Source organism: Polyodon spathula, chromosome 18 (assembly GCF_017654505.1).
Source record: "Polyodon spathula isolate WHYD16114869_AA chromosome 18, ASM1765450v1, whole genome shotgun sequence".
Classification (NCBI taxonomy): Eukaryota; Metazoa; Chordata; class Actinopteri; order Acipenseriformes; family Polyodontidae; genus Polyodon; species Polyodon spathula.
Genome location: NC_054551.1, coordinates 31,499,415 through 31,521,050, shown reverse-complemented (window position 1 = coordinate 31,521,050; position 21,636 = coordinate 31,499,415). Strand labels below are relative to the sequence as shown.

The following is a 21,636-nucleotide window of genomic DNA, read 5'->3' as shown; positions in this document are numbered from 1 at the left end:
TTCCGGGTAAGGGACATCCCAGTTTACGTCATTTTGAGCGGGTAGTTTGTTGGCGGAAAAAGAAAGAACGGAAGAGAAGACAACAGAAGCAGTGGGCGCTTTACTGTGGTATTAAGAAGTTAAAAGGTATTTAACTTGCTTTCAGTTACTGAATTCATAAACAAGGTACAGTGTTGTTGGGGTGTTTAATACATGTGACGATTTTAACGTGCATTGAGAGAAAGTATGCAACAGATAATCACCAAAAAAGTTGCTCTGTATTGTGCAATACAATACCGGGATATCAGGAGGTGGAATGCTCGCTTAATGTTATGTATTGATTATGTTATTATTGCATTTTCATTGTTTCATACCAAAATTGTTTGTGTTCAGTAGTGCATATGACCGTATCTACCGTAACTTATCTGTTGTAATCATATGTTTGAGTTTCCATGTTGTAAACAAGTTATGTACTGTCTCACAACACAGTCACCGTCAAATAATAATAATAATAATAATAATAATAATAATAATAATAATAGTGATTTGTTTGTTTTTCAGGAAAAGTTTGACCGTACTTATTGATCTCAATCTCAAGTCCGAGATTTGTAAAAAGTTTGTTGTGTCGTGCTGCTGTTAGTGTTACACATAGACAGAGGCCATTTACTCGTTTCTAACCATCTATTAATTTTAATGTGGCTATTCTGTGCGTTTAAAAGCCGAAAGTCACCGAGTTATACAGAGTAAATTAAAAATGCTACTTGGCTTGTGTAAATATTTGTCCAGGTTGTGAATGTAGAGGACCTGCTTGATCTGAATTGCCATACATTGGTGCGACTAGTTACAAAATCATGCTGTGAATATGTAGTATAGTTTAGTAAGCTGCCAACATGTTTTCTAATAAAACACAACAGTCTTGTTGAAATAAACCTTACAATTTGAATGGATTTGTTTGCCACAGTTTTTTAATGTTATTCATCTGTAAACTATACTTTAGTGAGAATGCATACCTTACTGAGAGTCCAGGTGGGTTACCAAGAGTAGCACTAAGCCAAGCAGCAGAATCAAAATGTGAAGAAATTGTATTTCTTTAATTTCTAGAAGATTCTTACAGCAATCATAACATTAAGCTTCATTTTTGTTTTGTTGTGTTTTGTTTTTCTTCACATTGTAGGTATTCATATAATGGAAGTTGCCCCACAAACTTTGCAGAAGAAAAGTGACCTTTTGTTTGTTCAGTCAAAGGATGACAAACACGATGGAAGATATAAACTTTCCAGTAAGTATAAATAAATGTTTGTTTTTGTTTTTGGTTTGTTTGCTTGTTTTTCATATGGACCAGTCTTAGTTGGTTTAGATGTGTTTGTTGGGATCCCCTCTTCTTGGCTTTTTGTACAAGAAGTAACAACACAGAGTTGTGGGTTTAATATAAAAAAAAGACAGAACCTTTAATTCCTTAACATTCTCTAATGCTGACATTTCCCCACTCTTACTTCATGGGGAGGGGGGAGGGTGTTAATAAAGCATCCAGGCTGGAGGGGCACTGAGATGAATATTGTAAGAGGACCACTATATTTGTATTAGATTCTGTTCCGATCAATAATATAATAAACTCCACAGCGTTTTTATACTCCTACTTATCAAAGGGTTTCAATTGTTATGATTTATTTTTTGGGGGTAGTCCAATTGACTTTTCTTGTTTTTCTTTAGGTGAAGTAAGAGCAGATATTGAAAGCTTGTATGAGGCGGTACCACAGCTGTCAAAAATCTTCCAGATCGAAAACAAAATTGGAGAAGGTGTGTACAGTACTTGCATTATTTTTATAACCAGTGGAAACTACCTGCTACTTGCAGTGTTTTTTTTTTTTTTTTTTTTTTTTTTTCTCTCTCTCTCTCTCTCTAATTTTGTTCTTGCAGCTTGGTCTCTAGCCAGGACTTGTACAGTTCTCTGCGTGTGTGTGTAAATATAAAAAGTTACATTTTTCTATTTGGACAGGTACCTTTAGCTCGGTTTACTTGGCAACAGCACAGCTGAGATCTGGAGTTAAGGAGAAGTTTGCTTTAAAGCATTTAATTCCTACCAGCCATCCAATACGAATCGCTGCAGAACTTCAGTGCTTAACAGTGGCTGGGTGAGTGTTGTTTGGTAATTCCTTTTGTGAAAGTTCCTGTCTGTTATGGTAACAGCTGCAGTAATGGTCACTTAAACTAAACTGTTACCATCTTTTACCTGCAAGTGTACCCCAGAACAGATTATTATTATTATTGTTATTATTATTATTATTGTTATTATTATTATTTTACCCTATTGTTATTTGCTGTTAAATATATTTGCTGTATCATTTTGTACCTGTGTGTTGGTTTTAGTAAAATATCAATTTGTAAAAGTGTAATAACCAGAGTTCCTGATCTTGTGGATTAAGCAAGGAATCAAACAACCACTACATCTTATTGTTTGAGATTCACACAGAGCAACTCTGTGATCGCAATATTATTATTTGACATTTCAAAAGTGCATTTTTGTGGTAGCTCAAAGAAATGTTAATAAGAGAACCTTTTAATTTTATTTCTAGAGGAAAAGAAAATGTCATGGGAGTGACATCTTGCCTAAGGAAGGGTGACCATGTGGTTATTGTTATGCCTTATCTGGAACATGAATCTTTTGTGGTAAGTTTGTTGTTTTGTAATGTGAGCCACAAACGTGAATACAGAATAGGGCTGCTACGATTAAATCAAACAATTTTATATACATTAATAGAAGTACTGGATAACCGATTTCAATAATTACATTTTTTTGAACTTGCACAGTTAATAACATTTTTTAAGTTTATCAACGAAACCGCACTAAACGCCGTGCCTTGCTATTTACAGTATTTCTGTCACAGACAAGCAGTGGGCGTGCTCTTCTTCTATTGCTCGTGTTAACTAGCATCTGATTTGCTGGACCCATCCTATCAGAGTTAGTTTTGAAAATGCTTTGTAAATATGCCCCGCTTTGTAAAAAGCGTGCCACCTTGTATCCAGAGCCGGACGACAGGCTTGTATTCCTGGCAAATAGCATTTCAATAAATTGTGCTCATTGAAGAAAACTGACTGTATATAGTTTGCACTTTGGAGTTTCAAAAAGAACTGTTATATAATGACTATTTAACAATATTCAATAACGTTGTTGTTAATAATAATAATAATAATAATAATAATAATAATAATAATAATATTAATGATTAAACGACTGATGTAAAAGCTAGTGATGTAAAACACAATTCTGGAGTAACGATCAGCTTGACCTATAGTGGGTCTGCATGTTTTGGTAAGTAAATCAATTTATTATTATTATTATTATTATTATTATGTTTTAAGCAGGAATTTCCACATTGTGTGTTTCACAAATAGTGAAGATTAGATGGTACAGTATTAACAAGATGCAATGCATGATGCTGCAGCTGTCACTAATTAAAAAAAAAAAAAAAGATGGTTTTCATAACCTCGTGTCTAGTTTATATAGATTACATTCCAAAGTACTGTAATCCTTTTTGAATAAATATTTTAGTAACACTTCTGTAGTACGTTAAACTTGCTTTAGGCGAATGTTGTGTTTTTTCTTTCTTCTGACACTACCAAAGTGTAATTACACCTTGCATTCAGTTGTTGTGCACAAGCTTTTACTGAACTGCAAGATATTCAAATAATCACACAAGGGTGGGTGGGGGGGCGAGTGAAACTGTGGACAGTACAGTTATCAATATTTATTCAAACGATTATATTTTGTGTGCCCAATTAATCGTTTGCTATTTTGAAGCTTAACTGACAGCCCTAATACAGCAAAATAACCAAATGAAAAAAAAAAAAGTTTATGCTACCATATTCTTTCAGGAAATTTTAGGTTGCATCAGTTTTGCAGAAGTACGGGAGTATATGTTCCACATGCTCAAAGCTCTAACGCACATTCATCACTTTGGCATCATTCACCGTGACATCAAGCCAAGCAACTTCCTGTACAACAGGCAGCAGAAAAAGTATGTATACCTTACTAACTTTATTATGCATTTATGGAATGCAGACTCTAGCAAAACATAGTAAATGTAGTCTGATTTTTTTTCCATTTGTGTAATCTATAACACAGAAGTTCGTATTCCAGTTTATTAGAGTTAATTGTCACAGTAAAATCTTAATTGTTTTATTTCAAGTATTTCAGTGAACTATATATCTACCCCCTTTCAGATGCATGTTCTCATTTCATGGTGTTTGCCGATAGCGAAGAGTACTGCATTCGAAATGTACTACATTATTTGTTCACTGTATCTTGCAATCCTTTTGAGGAAGGGGGGACGAGTGCTTTTCTTTTTATGGCTCTGACTCAAGCAACCAGACAATGGACACTGGCCAGATTTTGAACATGTACTTTTTATTTTTTGCATTGATCATTAAAAGGTTAAAAAAAAAAAAATCCAGGAATGTGAGTTTTTTTATCCTCCATTTGAGTGTATTTAAATATATTAAGTTTAAATAAACAATTAATTAGTCCATGTTGAATTAGGATTACTGGTGCACCTTGGGGATGAGACTATAACTAGAGATCATATTACGAAGGCTGGATATCTACTTAGAATGTTGCTTTATGACCAAATTAAGCCAATATAAATAGTGGGGATACATGCGTCACTAGTTTATCCACAAAGAATAAAAAATATTCAAACGGCCTTAACATCACACAGATCTGGCACACTAGCAATAGAAATAATTGCTTTGGATTCATGATCAAAAGTGTGTTCTTTTTGGCACAGTGGGAAAATGCATGTGAAACATCGATCCAAACAAAAACCTTAGAGGTAGTTGCTTGTAACGTTGAGTTCTGCAGATTTTTAGTTATTAAACAAATCCAGGAGACAGTCAGTAATTGGAGAATACAAGGTTTTTCTTGCAATACGGGCCTTGTCAAAACAGAAATCGCTCAATTCATGCTTCCTTTTTATTATTCAGGAAGTACAGCTGATTTCATAGTAGAACGTCCATTTGAACGTAAATGTATAATTGTAGGTCTTTTAACTTGTGTGCATTTTTAACTAACACTTAATTTTTTTTCTGCAACACATTCATAATGAATTCAAGTGGAACACTACATGCAGCTCATGCATTGGAGTCAATAGGAATTTGCAGCCATTGTGTTTAAAGTGTGTGTTTTTTTTCCTAATTGCAGGTATGCATTAGTGGATTTTGGCCTTGCACAGGGTACTCCTGATACCCAAGTTGAGCTCCTCAAGGTTGTAAAGGGCGAGAGCCAGCAGGGGAGTTGCTCGAAAAATAAATCTCACATCACCACGGGGAATAAGACACCTCACAGTAGTACAGCCGCTAAAGACATCCCTCAGAACTCGTCTGCAAAACCACCTGTTAAACGATCCTGGTCTCTTGTACAGGCTAAACAAGGAAAGGTTCTGCATCAGATTTCTTTTGTTTTTCAAAATACATTTGTAAAAATAGTTTTGTTATGACCACAAAGCTGATTTGATATATATATATATATATATATATATATATATATATATATATATATATATATATATATTATAATATATATATAAATATATATATATTTGAATATATTTGAATAATAAATAATATTTGAATTAAAAAACCAAACCGAAAACAAGTTTAATTGGTGTTTTTTGTACATTTTAGTAACTTAACACCCTTGATACAAAACAAACAATAACACATAATTGGAAAGGAGTGAATTCTAAAGTAAATTACAAAATTGTGCTTGTAAGTTTAAAGCTTTAGCAGTTTTTTTTTAGGTCAAACTCCACAATGGTCAGTACTGCAGTGTTTGAAAACTTTTGAGCTAATAAAAGCATTTGTCCAGAAGGGGGAGCTATAGATAAAGGCTCTACTAAAGCCCTTACCAGTTATATGTTTTTGCAAAAGCGTTGGGAAAATGAATTCTGAAAATAGTTATTAATATAGTTAAAAGACAATCTCACCTTAAGTATGCTTAAATAACATAATTAGTTAACTCTGATTTAGAACTTTTCCACTTGAAGGTTCTAGCTTTGCTGTTAAATCAGCTTATTGCACCTTCTGGTACATTGTATTCTCGGCTTTTGCATGGCATGTTGCACTTGCGAGGGTGTTTATGGCTCTGTCTAGACGTTGCTATTGGGTTAATGCACTGGGGACAAGGTGTCTGAAAGATTTTCAAGCATCTGCTTTATTTATTTAACCGAGACCATGTTTTTTTTTTTAAATAACATAGTTCTGAAATGGCCGTGTCAGAAGTTTTAACCTAATTTTGATGTTCTTACAGGAATCACTGTTGGTCAACTCACACCGTTCTGTGTTTGGTGAAAGAAATTTAAACAGTCTTAACCCGCATGAAGGAGCTATACTCAAGGTAACTGTCACAGCATCCCTTTTCATTGCTGTACTTTATTAGTGGTTTATAATGATTGTATATAGGTATATATGGAGAATTAAAAAAATAGTTATCGCACATAGATGTACCCTTGTTTGAGGCAGAATATATTGCTCTTAGTGCATTAAAGTGTGTTACTGGCTGTATAAAAATGCCAACAGTTCATAAAGAAATTTAAGTGTGGCTGACATTTGGGTCCAAGAACATGATCAAATTTAGAAACAGAAAAAAGCAATTTGACCCAACAAGCCGATACAATGTGAATGATGAATATGCTGTTGATTTTATGTGCTTTTATTTCATTTAATTTTTATTTTATTTTAGCCAGTGAAACTATCCAAGACTGTAGATCTTACATCCAGAAAAATGGCAGTAACAAAACGCAAGCCAGTGCTAGCTAAAGGTGCAGCCAGCAATCACAGCCGAAAACCAACCGCCCAGTGCCCTGCAACCCTGACATGTGACTGCTACATGACGGATAGAGTTTGCAACGTGTGCCTTTCAAGGTAACACCGAACACAAACTGTTCTTCAAATTGTTGAACCTGAAGAGTTTTGAATTTCTGAATCTGCTCTTTTTATTACCTCTGGGACCTTAAGTTAGAGACTGCTCAGTACTCAGAAGGGGACTATGAGAAGAATGGATGTTAATCCTAATGTAATAAATATAATCTGACGTTACTTTTAGTTAATTTTGGGCAGGTGTTTATAACAAGAACTTGTGGGTGTTGACCAGAAAGTGTAGGGCATGTGTTTCTATTTATTCCTGAAAATAAGCAAGTACTCCACTGCTTTATTCACATATAATTTTTTATCTTGTTGTGTGCATTTGTACACTGTTTAACATCTCCCATATTAATTCCCATTCTCTAGTGCATGGTTTCCATGGCTAACAAAAGCATCTGTACCTCCCACCAGCCAAATAAGTAGTTCCAGATGGTCGTTGAATTGTGCACATAACTTCAAAAACAAAATCTGCAAACAAAAAATAAACAAAGACCAGCATAGTTTTTACAAAACGAAAAGAATTTGAAGTGACAAGGAGGCTTTCATTTGTCTTGGATACCATGATTGCCCGATTCAAAGAAAGCCATAGGGTGGGAGGTAAAGAAGCTTAGCCAAAAAAACTATCAAAATCAGAGAAACGTTTGTTTAGGATTCAGTAATGGTCCAGGTTTGCAGTGTTATGTACCTGCTGTGTACCAACTGTCCTGCACATATTGCAGATATGAAATTGTATTTTAAAGGTGGGTGTTAAGTAAATTTTGATTGTGCAGGTTTAGTTACCATCTATAAATAAATATGCTGTATTTTGTTTTTGTTTTAAAGACGGCAACAAGTAGCCCCAAGGGCGGGTACTCCTGGATTTAGAGCACCTGAAGTCCTTACAAAGTGTCCCAATCAAAACACAGGTACAGTACTTCTGTTTCTACAGATGGTTTGCCTCTTTAAAATTTTGAGTGACCATCGCTGCTAAATTAACTAAACAACCAATAATTCCTTCAGCAAACTTCTCAATTGGGTATGTTGTGTTTAAGTGTTATCATATTTTTCAATTACATAGGGAATTAATTTTACAATGAATTCTAACACCATTAGGTCATTTCCTGTTTTGTGTTATAACTGAAAGGCACAACTAATTATCACAGAGCATGCCCCCCCCATTTCTGCAAATAAAATGCTGGCTGCCTGCTTTTTATTATTTCTTATGTAACCAAGACTTCAGTTTTTCAATTCTTTAAATAATTGCCTACTTTCAAGCAGCCAAAACTATAACCAAAACATCTGGCTGCCTCATTTCTAAAGTCTCTTCTGCCTAAATTCATGATTTTAAACACTCTTCACATTCTTGACTCTTTCCCCTAATCTAAGGGAAACATGTATACAATTTCAAAGTTGCTTTTACATTTTTTAAATCATTAACTGTAAAAGACCTTGAAAAATATTAAGCCTGCCCAATTGAACAACTAATTAGATTAATTAAGTTATTTGAGAGCTTCAGTTGGAATGAGGACTGCAGTTTGACACCCCTGCTTTACAGTATATTGATTTCAGCGGTGTCTTTATTATAGGAAATACACATGGCAAAACATTAGGTCTGTTCTAGACTGGAATGCACACTCTAGACCCATAGTAATTTGGCTGTTGTGCTTTGTTAATGAACACAATATGCTGTTTAAAATTAAAGAAACTGGGAAAGAATTTTATATATTAATCATGTGTTTGATCATTGAAAAACATATGCAAATAATAACAGTTGACAGCAGTGTAATTATTTCAGCTTGTGGGAAATTGAGTTCTGTGAGTAGGGTTTCCATATAATGCCAATGTGTTGCAAGTCATGTGGTTAACATGTAATAAAAGTCCAAAGTGGGGCCCCAAAATGTTTGCCATGTGATACAGATTTATATATTTTTAAAATATAAATCCCAACGCTGCTTTCAAAATGTAGTTTACCAGGGCTGACACAAAAAATAAAGATTAATATAGCACATTAGAAGCACATGTATTTGTATCACATTAAGAACTTAAGCAAGGTACTGATTTAAGTTTTATTCTAATAATTGCCCACGTTTAGTGTGCTTTTCCATTATATTGCTCTATCATTCATTCCTTAGTTATCTGCATAGTAGTGAACTGTAGATTTTGTAGACTTAAAGGCCTGGTATAACAGTTACATAAAATGAATGGCCATCTCTAAAGTCCAGTATGTACAGCTATGGCCAAAAGTTTTCCATCACCCTATAGAATTAACAAATTTTGCTTCATAAGTTTGAGTGAAACCTGCTGAATAATGTTACATTAACATATTGAATTGCGTGCCGCTTTGTAGTTTTCCGTATACTGTACTACTGTTGTGGCTTCCGGTAGACTTTTGTGATATCGTTTTATAGTTTATTTAATTACATGATGTTAAATTATCAAAAATGTGTTCTAAATAATACAATCATCTAAATGATGTTGTTGTAGGTGTCTCAAACCTAAAAGAGACTGAATTTAGATGTTTTATATTATATTTTGTAGTTGATGAAAATTGATACAGTCCTTTTAGGGAGCAAGACATGCCTAACATTGTGGTTTCTTTCATACTAAATTACAATGCGTTTTATTTTGCAGCAATTGACATGTGGTCTGCAGGAGTCATTTTCCTGTCCCTGCTCAGTGGTAGATATCCTTTTTTCAAAGCAAGTGATGACTTAATTGCTTTAGCACAAATTATGACCATCCGTGGATCCAAAGAAACTGTCCGTGCTGCTAAAACCTTTGGTATGTGCATACTTTTTTACATTGTGACATGTGACAAATGCATGTGCCAGTTATACACTGTTTAAAAATTTAAGTAAAATAAAATGTAATACATTTTTCCCTCAAATCGACACATGAGCAAAGTCTAGTTATCTATTTCATTTTGGTGCATGTGGACATCCTCAGTAAAGTCTTTGGAAATGCTTATGTGTGCATCGCTCAGTAGCATTGCAGTTTGTTTTATATGTGGTGTTGTTCTGCAGGTAAATCAGTGCTGTGCAGCAAGGACATTCCAGCTCAGGATTTAAAGACTCTGTGTGAGAGGCTACGAGGAACACATTCTCAGAAGGGGAGCTGTGTCTCTGAAACAAACACAGTCTCGGAAGATGTTCTGGTTACTCCTGATGCTTGCACTGCTCCTATAAAGGCAGAGACTTCTTTCGCAAGATGCCAGCAAGCCCAGCAATATAGTCTTGAAGAAGAGGCCCAGCAGGACAGTCCAAGCGACTCAGGCTTCAAAGACAGCAAGATGTCGTCAGATGTAAAGGGGTGGGACAGAGTTCCTGACACGGCATATGATCTTCTTGACAAACTGTTAGATCTGAATCCTGCTACAAGGATACAGGCTAGCCAGGCCCTGCTGCACCCTTTCTTTCAAAGCTTGTGATTTTGACCCCACTGCTGGAGCGGTGGGTGAACTCTGCTTTTCTGCCAAGCTTCACCAAAGTGCCTTGTTTCTATTTTCTCTTTGGACAAAGAACTTCAAGGATAGGTTATTATAGATGGTATAATGGAAACAACATCTGAAAGAAGGCATGGAAAATAATCCAACAATAATCAAGACTATTTGGCTATAAATTGCCATTGCAACAACCCATCCCAAGGCACGTGGCAGGAAGGGCAGTGAGGGATTTCCGTGTTTTGTAGTTTTTTTCCTTATGTACTTTTTCATCTGGCATTTACTGATAACAACCAGTTATACATTGTGTTTTTTATTGTGTTGGAAAGTGCTGCTTTATATATATATATATATATATATATATATATATATATATATATATATATATATATTATTTTTTTTTTTTTTTTTTTTAAAGCAAAGTTGTAATTATTTTTAATAACATTTTATATTGGTAGGGTAATTGCAGAATTAAAGTTCAATAAAAATGATATTTTCTAAGTATGGTGCATTAATACTTGATCTATATGTAATGGGACTGGACTTTAGAATAAAGAAAAGGCCAGTAAATTAATTATTAAACTGAAATTGCATTATTAAAGCCTAGAGGAATCTGGTACAAACTTGGCACTGTCTGTTGATGCCTATTTAACTAGACACATTGAAGGCTTCAAGAAAGCTGGCATAAATTGAAGTCAGATGTACAAAACCTTGGTTTCACTAGAGAGGTTAAGAAGAGTAAGGAAGCATCTGAGAAATTAAGGATTATTAACGTTAAGGCTGAGTCATTGTGATAAGAAAGTCATTATTGGGGGGGTGAGAGCAAAGGAAAGACACAAAATAAAAGTGCAAAACAGAAAGTGAAGAGCCCTGTAAGTCATTTTTAAGGGGAATAAGCAAGCCTAAGAATAATGCATGATCCAGAGGTCCAGTTTAATCCATGGAAGCCTGTGTTGGCAGCAGTCCTGCAAGCAATAAAGAAGGAATGATGTTCTATAGGTCTTGTGCCAAGTGAAAAAAAAGATATAAAATGCGTCAAATATACCTTAAACAGCTGCTGTAAACAATGAACAGATTAGTATTTGTTAAATTTAAATGCCAAAATTAATTGTTGTTGGAAAAGTATCCCATAGTGAGCCAGTAACGCCTTATTTAGGGATAGCGTAGGACAGGCTTGGCCAGTTTATTTTAAAGATCTGACTAAATCGCAATCGCCAAGGTGTTTTTGGCATCTGAAACCTTTTTTGTTTTGTTTTTTGTTTTGTTCTTTGTCACATGAACAAGTTGCTTGTCCTTCCAAAAGCCAAAACAAGCAGATCAGAGCCTCAGCTGTACAGGCAGATCAGGGTCAAGTACAAACAGCAAAGCTCGTACCATCAAGGAACAGGAATTACACCAGGTCAAGGTTTGATTTGTACAGGACTTGAGGATGCTAAGCAAACCAAACTATCAATTTCCATGAGTTCTTCTACTACTTGAGAATGAGACACAAGCTTACCCTGAGCTTACCCTATACACAGTACATGTGAGCCTTTTACAACACATACTGTAATCGGTTATTGCTTGTAAAAGAAAACCATGCTGGTACGGCTGCAGGCAAGGGTCCAAGGCAGAGGGTAGATTTAAGGTGACAGTACCATTAGGACAGGTTGTAAGTAGCCAACAAATAAGATGGAGGGGGCAGCTGAAAGATGATTTTTGATTTGCAGATGAAAGTAAGGGTTTAAAGAGTTCTGTGAGACAGTGCTGTGCAGCAGCATCAAAGCTGGAATACAGAGACTTCATCAAGAGCAAAAGATGAAGGTAAAAGGGAGGAGAGCAAAGGGCTGTGTGGACTGTGAAGAGGCCTTTTGCCATCAAAGTATGTGGAGTTGCAAGTACCCAAAGAATGAAATGACTTTGTTTCATCCCACTCTCCTGCCAGCTCTACTCTGTTTGCAGTAGTAGGTTCTGAAAGATGATGGCAGCTGTGCCCCATGTTGGAAACGGCCTCACTGGTAGTTCTGTATGCTTCCAGTGTTGGAGCAGGCTAAATGAAAGAACTGCAGTACTAGAAAGCACCCTTGGAGAATTGAGAGGAAAAAAACAAAAAGAAAAAACATCTTAGCCCATGTTTCATGATGTGGGCAAAACCATGGGCAGAGATGAATAACAAGTCACTAAAGTTTATTATGCTCTAGATATATATATATATATATATATATATATATATATATATATATATATATATATATATATATATATGTGTGTGTGTATGTATGTATGAATAAAAGCTATATTTGCATCCCGAGCCATTTGAAAAAACCACAATAGGAAAATATACTTGAACTTTGACCTATTCGACTCCTCAAGACCATCACTTTCAATTCAAACACAAAATGTCTTGTTTTCAATCACTCGACAACACCCACAGTACAGAAACTTTAATTAATGATCAACAAAATGAGAACACGTTAAATTAAATTAAAACGAGGTAAAGGCAATCATCCAAATAAAGCTGAAGCACGAATGGATAACGACAGTGAATATCTGTACAGCACTGAAACACTACGTTAAAAAAAAAAAAAAGAACTACTACTGAACCTTGTCTTTAATATTTGCATCACAAGGGTATCCATGTATTATAAAAAAATAATAGATTGGCTTCTTCAGTGAGTTAAAGGAAAATAATTCCATCTCGGGTTTCTGTGACAGTTTATAAACTACTCGACTTAACAGTCTCATAGTTTATTACGTCACAGAAACACTAGATTGAATTATTTTCCTGTAACTCACTGAAGACCATCTCTCTCTCTCTCTCTCTCTCTCCTCTCTCTCTCTCTCTCTCTCTCTCTCTCTATATATATATATATATATTCACTACATTTTATGTTAGTGTTCGCTGAAATTCTTTTTGAGGAGAAAGACATGCAATCCAGTCATGAAATGACCAATGGATACAACAAAAGTAAGCTTGCTATGCTGTACTTAGCTTCTAAGAACTGATTTTGCAGTTTATATTTTGTTGCACTGTACTAATAAGAGTTGTAATTGATCCACATAGGGCTTTCATACTACAAAAAGCAAGTTATCTTTGTGCGCCGAGCATCCCCCTTCTAGTGTATGAAATGAAATGAACAGTTATTCATCTGCAAATGCGCTTGGTATTTTGAACAAAGAAAGCATTAAGGCAAAATTACAGTCAAGCAGAGATGACAGATTTTCTTGGCTCCCGTTATACAGGTGGGACACGCCTTGCACACAATAAAACATTGTGGTCAGGTTTGGAAGGTGAAAGCCATTCCGGTGCTGGTGGAGGGAAGACACTACGGCTTATCGTTTACAATGGAGTGTTTGTTTTAAAGGTTTTAGTTGAAAGTTTATCCATGTCTTCAAAAGCACACAACTGTGTAAAGTTTACTGCAATGTTGAGTTCTTGCGGTTCAATGATGAGAATGTGTCTTTCAGGATTTCATCTCTTAATGATTAAAAGGCAAGCCTGCATGCTGGAGATATTATGCAAATCTTGCCCAAATTAATGTTCTACCAGCTAGATTTTGCGACAAAATTGGTCCATCTATAGATGTGAATATTTATCATTACAGAAACATTATTCTTGTTAAACTCCAAAATCCATTATAACTTTAGAAAAGCCAGCTTAGACAACAACAACGTTATGCTGTCCAGTAACAGTTTAATCATTCTTCATACTTGGACATCTCCAACAGAGGTAATTTAATAAATAACTAGAAATGTATTGTTGTAGAGCATGCAATCTGTGATCTGAGGGTGCAGTGCGTTTTTTATTGCCTGGTTGTAGACAAATGGTGGTACAGTATTCCATCTTCTTTAGTTTCGTAAAGTTCAAACTATCTTACCTTATGTGCTGGTACTACCTTCTTTACATGTACTAAAGGGTGTGTTTGCTTGTCGATAAAGGTTCATATGAGAGCCTTGGCTCCACAGTGGCATTGCCTGGAACCTTATCTTTTGCTTCTTACTGTGGGTATTACCATTAAAATACCTACTTACACCTAATATGTATTTATATGCCCATGCAATAAGATAATCTCTCTTTGGCCTAGTAAAATTGACCAGTATATATGACTTTACTGAATAGACAGACGTGATCAATTTTACTAGCCAGCCAATAGTTTTGCTTTTTATTTTGGTATAATAATTATACCTCTGTATCTCAACAATGGTATCTCATGCTACTAACAGTCTAGTAAAGCCTCAGGCATTCAAAAAACAGCTTTTGTTCTCAGACATAATTCGGAGTGACAAAGTTTGGCTTGAGTATTTATTTGCTTATGTTTATTTTTTGTAACGTGAAAAAAAAAAAAAAAAAGTCAGTCCAGGCTTATCCTTTTGGGATAACACTGAGTGTTATTTGTTTTTGTTTTGGGGGTAATTCGTTTCAATTCTAGAATACCTTTTACAGAAACTTTTATCATGCAGCTTTGTAACAGATTGCCAGATGCTTCTAGGGGGGCAATGTGACAGAGGACTGCTGCATAGTCTCTTGCCTTAACAAGACTCTACACTTGATTTATTTCACTAAAAGGTGTTACCAGTACAATACTTGGTGGACACACTTGCTGTGTATTCCACATTCAGCAAGTTAACATCTGCTCGCAACCTTTTTTTTTTTAAATATGCATTAAATAATATATATAGAACATTGTATAGGGTGTAGTGTGATACGAGCGAATAACCTCTCCACAGGTCATAGGTCAAAGCAGCTACCTAGATGTTGGCTCCAACTTTGACCTTAAGTGGGTCAAAATCTTCTTATAGTATATATTACACAGCGCATTTATACTTTATTATAATATATAGTAATTAAACAGTAAAGCTAATCTCAGTGTGATGTCATTTTCATTTGATAAACTATCTTTTACAAATACATTTCTGATCACATCAATATCAGGGTCAGCTATATACAGTTGTAGTCAAAAGTTTACATACCCCAATGGAAATGTATAATTTCTCAAAAACCACAAAAAGTAATCGCAAAAGTAAAAACTTTTACTAAGAAATATTTTTCCTAAAATTCTTTGTTTTTGAGAAATTTCGAGAAATTATACATTTCCATTGAGGTATGTAAACTTTTGCCTACATCTGTGTGTGTGTGTGTATATATATATATATATATATATATATATAACGTGTGTGAGTTTTTAAGCAGTTCTAATACATTGTATCTTGAATTTGAAACCACTTCACTGTTGCTCTTTTGCTGAGGAGAAGTTTCTGGGTTACCGCAAAAAGCAGAAGGATTTAAAAGCACATCTTAACACTAATTAATGATTCTCTAAAATTGTAATATGAGGCAGGCACTCTTGAGGTTTATTTGACACTTTCCTGTGTTAATAAATCATACTGTAACGGATTACAGATTCAGGAACACAGAGTTCCATATAAACATTTTAAGAATACTAAGAAAGGGCTGTTAACATAAATAAGAGTCGCTTCTAATAAATTCTCCAGGGTTGTAACCCTAAGGTTTTTATTAAACCTGCCCATATAAGGTGAGGAATCCATCTTGGGTATAACAGACCTCTACAGGCTCAACAGTTTAGAAAGTGCTGTTTATTTTAATGCAATCTAGCCCATTGGATTCAAGATCATTGCAGAATCTTTTAAAATGACATTCATCTCTTTTTGTTTCTGGCATCAGCTGCCTAACAAAAATGTTTGCAGATGTCTGTGTATTAACTGCACACAGTTTGGAAAGGCATAGCGCCCTGGGGCCCAGGTCTTAACGAATTCTGCTGTTTATGTAATTTAGGCCCAGCACATCACTAAGAAGTTATTTATCTAAAAGAACTGAGGCCCAAATTGGCAAGCAACACTGTCTGACAATATCTCTTGCTACAGCAATTCCTCCTCCACTTTCATCGTGTTATCTAAGATTTCAGTATGGGATAACGATGACAGGGAATAAAAGAATCAAAACATAATAACAACCTAAAAAACATGCTGTGACAGCTGGATGCCAGTTCAGACAGTGTCAGACAGGAGTAAAGTACAGCAGTCTGTTAGCGCTAGCCAAGAGAACAACACTTTCCATGCTCTAGTTCAGAAAGGAGACATCCACAGGAATGTAATATAATTTGGCCCATGGCCTTGACCATTAGAACAAGATAGCCACCCCTATATGCTGGTCGAACTATGATGTGATGTATATTGATTGAATAACTCTGCTCTCTCTCCTCTGTCCTAATTCTTCTCAATCTCTCTGCTGCCTTTGACATGGTCGATCACTCTATTCTTCTATCCTTTCTCACTGACCTGGGAATCTCTGGTAGGGCTCTGGCCTGGTTCTCCTCCTACCTCTCTGACCTCACCTACCAGGTAACCTGGCACGGCTCAACTTCCACACCTCACTCTCTCTCAACAAGAGTCCCCCAAGGATCAGTCTTGGGCCCTCTCCTGTGCTCTCTCTACAACCGCTCACTGGACCCCCTCATCGCATCCTATGGTTTCTCATACAATTTCTCTGCTGATGATGCTCAGATCTTCCTCTCCCCCCCCCCCCCCCCCCCTCTGACCCACCATCCTCTCCTGTATCTCTACCTGTCTGTCTGCTATCTCCTCCTGGAAGTACTCAAACTTAACCACTCTAAATCTTCTTTTTCTTCCCCTCCTCATCTTCCCCCTCCTCTGATTTCTCTATCTCCATTTCTCTAGAATCTACCACTCTCTCTCCCTCCTCCTCAGCCAGGAACCTCAGAGTACCCCTGGACCACTGGGTCTCCTACTCCCAGCACATCTCCACTCTAGCACGCATCTGCCGGTTCTTCCAGAGCAACATATGAAGAATCTGACCCTTCCTCACCAACTACTTCACGCAACTCCTCGTCCAGGCCCTGGTACTCTCCCGCCTAGACTACTGCAACTCTTGGCCGGCCTCCCTGCATCCCTGCGTATAAACAAACCAAAATCAAAATTTTATTTACTGATCAGAGCAAAAAATATACCTGGGCAGTTCCCATAAGAAACAAAGGAACTGTAACATGGGTTTTAATGTGTTTTTGTTTGTTTGTTTGTTTGTTTTTACAGCTTGCTGCAAATCCACAAATTAATAAACTGGCAAAAAAAAACAAAAAAAAAAAACTATTGATTGGCAGTAGAGCATTTTAACTTTTACAGTTTTTTTGCCTCCCTGCCAAATATAAAAAGCAGCAGAACCAATTGAAGCTTAAGAGCGATGAGGGTATATATTTTAACCAGAAAGAGGAAACTGTGTCTTAGATTTAATGAAGCAGAACGTGCAGTGGTAGAGAATAAGAAATATAATTGGAAATGCTGGACAGGAAAAGAAGATTCTGGGCAAAGATTGAAAAGGTCCCAAAATACATTTTGTTTATGTTTTACTTAAAGCATGGTGTTCCAGGCAGACAGAGAGTCAGCAAGATCCCACAGCAAGTAAACAAGCATATACTGTAACGCACCTTGTTAGTTCAGTGAACTGGTACCCCAAGTATATATTAGATAAAACCCTGGCAAAAGCACTTCTGTGTCGAGACACTGGTGACATGTTTTTATGAATTCATATGAAATAAAGATTGGAGCACAATTGAGTGTGCAGTTCTCTCTCTCTCTCTCTCTAGACTGATTTATAGCTTCAGCCTTGTGAACTTGCATTTCCTTCTTTAAAACCATAAAATAAACAGAATCTCCTGGATCTGGAGTTGTCTAGACAGATCTCATCTTCGGAAAGAGGCCTAGAATGAGATGCGTCTATATCAAGTGTATATATATATATATATGTTTTTATCTTTTGAAAACTCTTCTCATTCTCATCCATATCTTCTCATGCCGTTCACCTCTGGAGACATGGGTTCAAATCCTTCTTGGTTCACAATATGTTCGATGGGACCCAACTTAGCTCTAAATGGACATTAAACTACCCCACACAATTTGTCATTATACAACAAGACTGTCAGTCTTTGTATGAGATGGCTGAATGGAAAGGGGTGTTCATGTGAAGATTGAATCACAAAGCTTTCAGGAGAAGCTTGTATGGTGCCTGTTGGCATGTTGCCTGGCTAGCCAGTGCCCTCACAGTTCATCAGCATTACATTTAAGTCTCTAATCGAGGTGAGGTCTATTTGTTCAGGTGCAACATTAGCACTTTCAGTGCTGCAGGTTTAGGATGGATAACTCCACATAAAACTCTTGACTGTTCTGGTAGTGTAGGAAAGATTACTAATGTAAGTGTTACATTGATGTAATTAATTAATAATATAATAATTAATGTATATATATAGATAGATAGATAGATAGATAGATAACAGCAATGACATATGAACCATGTATAGCTTGCTTGATGATGCATGTAGAGACGAGGTTGGTCATACACTCAAAAATTGGTACACTGTATCATTGGTGTACATTTATCAGCATCACACACAATCAAATTAATAGAATATCCATGTCTTAGTGTAAAGTTACCTAGTTTGAAAATAGTTAATTGGAATACAAAACATCTTTAAATTATCCCTTAGTTAGTAATCATTTAATAACATGTTTATAGATGCTAATAATGGATCTACGGACCATAATGTGACCCAACCATAAGTCTGTGTATGAATCATTTTAAGGAAACCAAGGTAAATTATTTTCCAGTATGAAGTCTAAAGAGTGATGATTAAAGAAAACTATTATTAAACGAATGAGACAGACAGGCATGGGAGGTGGAAGAGTCTGGTAATGACATTGGGTGGACGAGACAGGCTCTCCTGAGGCTCAGTTAGACTAGAACGAGGGAGAAGATCACACTAGCAATTTGCCAAAACCAAGCTGGAAATTAATTGGCGGCAAGCCCCATTTTTCTTCGTCATTTGGCTTGCAAAAAAGATTGTTATAGATCAATTTTATAGCTATGCATTTTTCTATTTTACAGGAAGACAGATTAATCTAATAGGCAGCATATTAACGTTAATTACCGTGCAAAAAAGTTATAGTAATGTGCAGATTGGAATCCTATAATTGGGGTGCAGGAATATCTGTACAGTGTTACCAAAACCCTTACCCAACAAAAAGAGGTCATGCAGGTGGACATGATAATTTTATTGAGATCTTATGACCCTATTTTACTTTTAAACAGTTATATGATGTACTTCTTTAAGGATGTCATTTTCTTAATACAGATGGCCCCTTTACTTGGCCAAAATCTGGAACCTATAACATCCTAGACCTCAGGTCTTAGGGATTTCTACAGTAACCAACACTTGATTGGTCAGTTGTAACCGTAATCATAAAGTAAGGAGCTATTTTTTTTTTCACACTCTTGGCAGAGTTTTCAATCCAGTCCTTCTCGCAAGCCTGTATACTCCTGCGCTGCACTAGTAGTGTGACTGAAATGGAACCCAATATTTAACTTGAAGATCTGTCATTTATAGAATAGCGAAGGGGGAGAAACTGTGTCCTGATAATTTAAAAGAATACATGTGTTTACAATGGCGTTCCTCAAGCAACTTCCATAGCCTCCTCTAATCTGTGAACCTTGGATCAAACTAACAATGGTCAGGAAAAGAGCACGGAATCCTTAGATGCTGGGTCATAGCCCAACACAGAAAAATGCTCAATTTTTATTAGCTGAACCCCCTGAAATTAGTTAGGCTTGAAAAAAAAAATCCGCTGCACTATGTTGCTCTAACTTTATTTTTCCATGATTTTTTTTTCTTTTTAAATGTCATTGGTGGTCTTCCAAAGACCACTGCCAAAACAATTTTGCTTCCAAGGGGAACAAAAAGAATACAAAATATTTATTTTAAAGCAAACACGTGTGTGTATCCCTCTTTGTGTTGCAATGCAGATCGATAAAATCAAACTTGCGTAGCTAGATGCAGTGAACAATCATTCTTGATTTCTTGTATTTTTTAGTACAGTGGGTTACTTAGCTTACTTACTATGAGCGATCTGTCATCTCAACAAGTTATCAATGATACAGACTAAGCTGTTCCTGGGAAGATACATCAACAGTTTTGGTTGACTACTATCTACTTTCCAGACAGGTTCTTTTTGAGAATTAAGGCTTTTTTTTTTTTTCAAAATTTTTCAGACTTTTAATTTGCCCCAGGCTGCAAAATTTTGATGCATGAAGTGAAGTCAGAGATTTCACATCTGTCTTTTCCATTCAGGCAATAATCTGGGATTATATATCTACTGTTTGTAAGGAGTGTGTGTATGTTTAGTCCGATTATAGGTTTGGTGCAAAACATCTGGATGTGTTTAAGTCTGAAGTAATGAACGTGGAGGCTTTGGGTTTATTTAATTGAAGAATGTATGAGCCCTTGAAGGCACTTTCTAAACTTTTCTGCGTTCAATTGCATAACGTAATTTTAATTAAGTTGTGTTGCTGAAACCTTCGTATCCTGTTACTGGAAAAAGACAACGACAAACAATGGAGCAGACTTACCACTGAAGATGGATAAACTACCACCTTAAGAGAGTTGATTATAACATGATCTGGGAGACCTAGCCCTGACCTTGAACTTCTCAACATTGTCTAGAATGCTACTTTTAATTAGTTTGTGCTTCCTTTGGGTTTACTGAATGTGGCTTTGTGATACATTATATTGGCTTTACAGGTAGAAGAGAAAACAAGACCATGTCACCCTGGTAACAGGCTTAAAAATTAGGTCAAAAATCACCACATTTTTACCACCTTCTAACGTTTCCTCAACACATTGGAGCATGAGGTACATGCACATGACACTGGCCCTGGACCCAGTTTCCCAATCATAAGCTTTCAGTCTCATCAACAACAAACGGAAGAAATGCCTCCCCAGATTTGCTTTGCTGGAATGACTAAAGAGTTAAAGTGAATTTAATGAATTGCACTGTATACTCATGCCATTTAACGTAGATGATGTAACTGCACAACAAGGGCCATTATCGATTTAAAGTATAATCATAAAGGAAGCGAAGACACTCTCCTCAGAACTCTTTGGTTTTTTTTAGATTTTGATGTATAAACCACATTTACAGACCGCACTAAATCAGCTAAGTGCAGCTGTTTCTCAGGGTTTTCACAATAAAACACAAGCAAACTAAAAAGCAAAGCATTCAGTCTGAAATCTTATGTCTTGTTTTTACTTACGCATTTATTGTTTTGGTTTACCCCAATCTGAAAGTGCACTTTTAGCCCCAAAGAAGTTCAAGCAAAGCATGCCTGTAGGTGGTAAATCATACATCAGGGAACATCTGAAATACATTGAGACCTCTGAAATCATTCTGATGCTATCGTTGATATTGGCTGAACATGCAATGGCTTTTGTTTTAAGTGTGAACATTTGTTTTTAATTTCTTTTTAAACAGCCTCCTCC

The 21,636-nt window shown here is 36.0% G+C and overlaps 1 protein-coding gene across 1 annotated transcript; it reads left to right on the top strand.

Annotated features, from left to right (window-relative positions):
* LOC121331115 (cell division cycle 7-related protein kinase-like) lies at window positions 1-10,643 on the top strand. The gene is made up of 12 exons (XM_041278318.1): window positions 1-126; window positions 1,154-1,258; window positions 1,690-1,776; window positions 1,976-2,111; window positions 2,553-2,646; window positions 3,853-3,995; window positions 5,177-5,411; window positions 6,284-6,370; window positions 6,716-6,897; window positions 7,720-7,802; window positions 9,508-9,657; window positions 9,900-10,643. Exons 2-12 carry the CDS (start codon window positions 1,165-1,167, stop codon window positions 10,301-10,303), a joined length of 1,695 nt encoding a protein of 564 aa, XP_041134252.1. The 5' UTR covers window positions 1-126; window positions 1,154-1,164; the 3' UTR covers window positions 10,304-10,643.
* Window positions 10,644-21,636: the final 10,993 nt, after the last annotated feature.

What these genes read in the sequence shown, in the direction of transcription:
- LOC121331115 (XM_041278318.1), top strand. Translation starts at nt 1,165, where the DNA reads ATGGAAGTTGCCCCACAAACTTTGCAGAAGAAAAGTGACCTTTTGTTT. An exon ending in TGGAAGATATAAACTTTCCA is followed by an intron (nt 1,259 to 1,689) that starts GTAAGTATAAAT and finishes GTTTTTCTTTAG; the next exon opens with GTGAAGTAAGAGCAGATATT. An exon ending in ATGAAGGAGCTATACTCAAG is followed by an intron (nt 6,371 to 6,715) that starts GTAACTGTCACA and finishes ATTTTATTTTAG; the next exon opens with CCAGTGAAACTATCCAAGAC.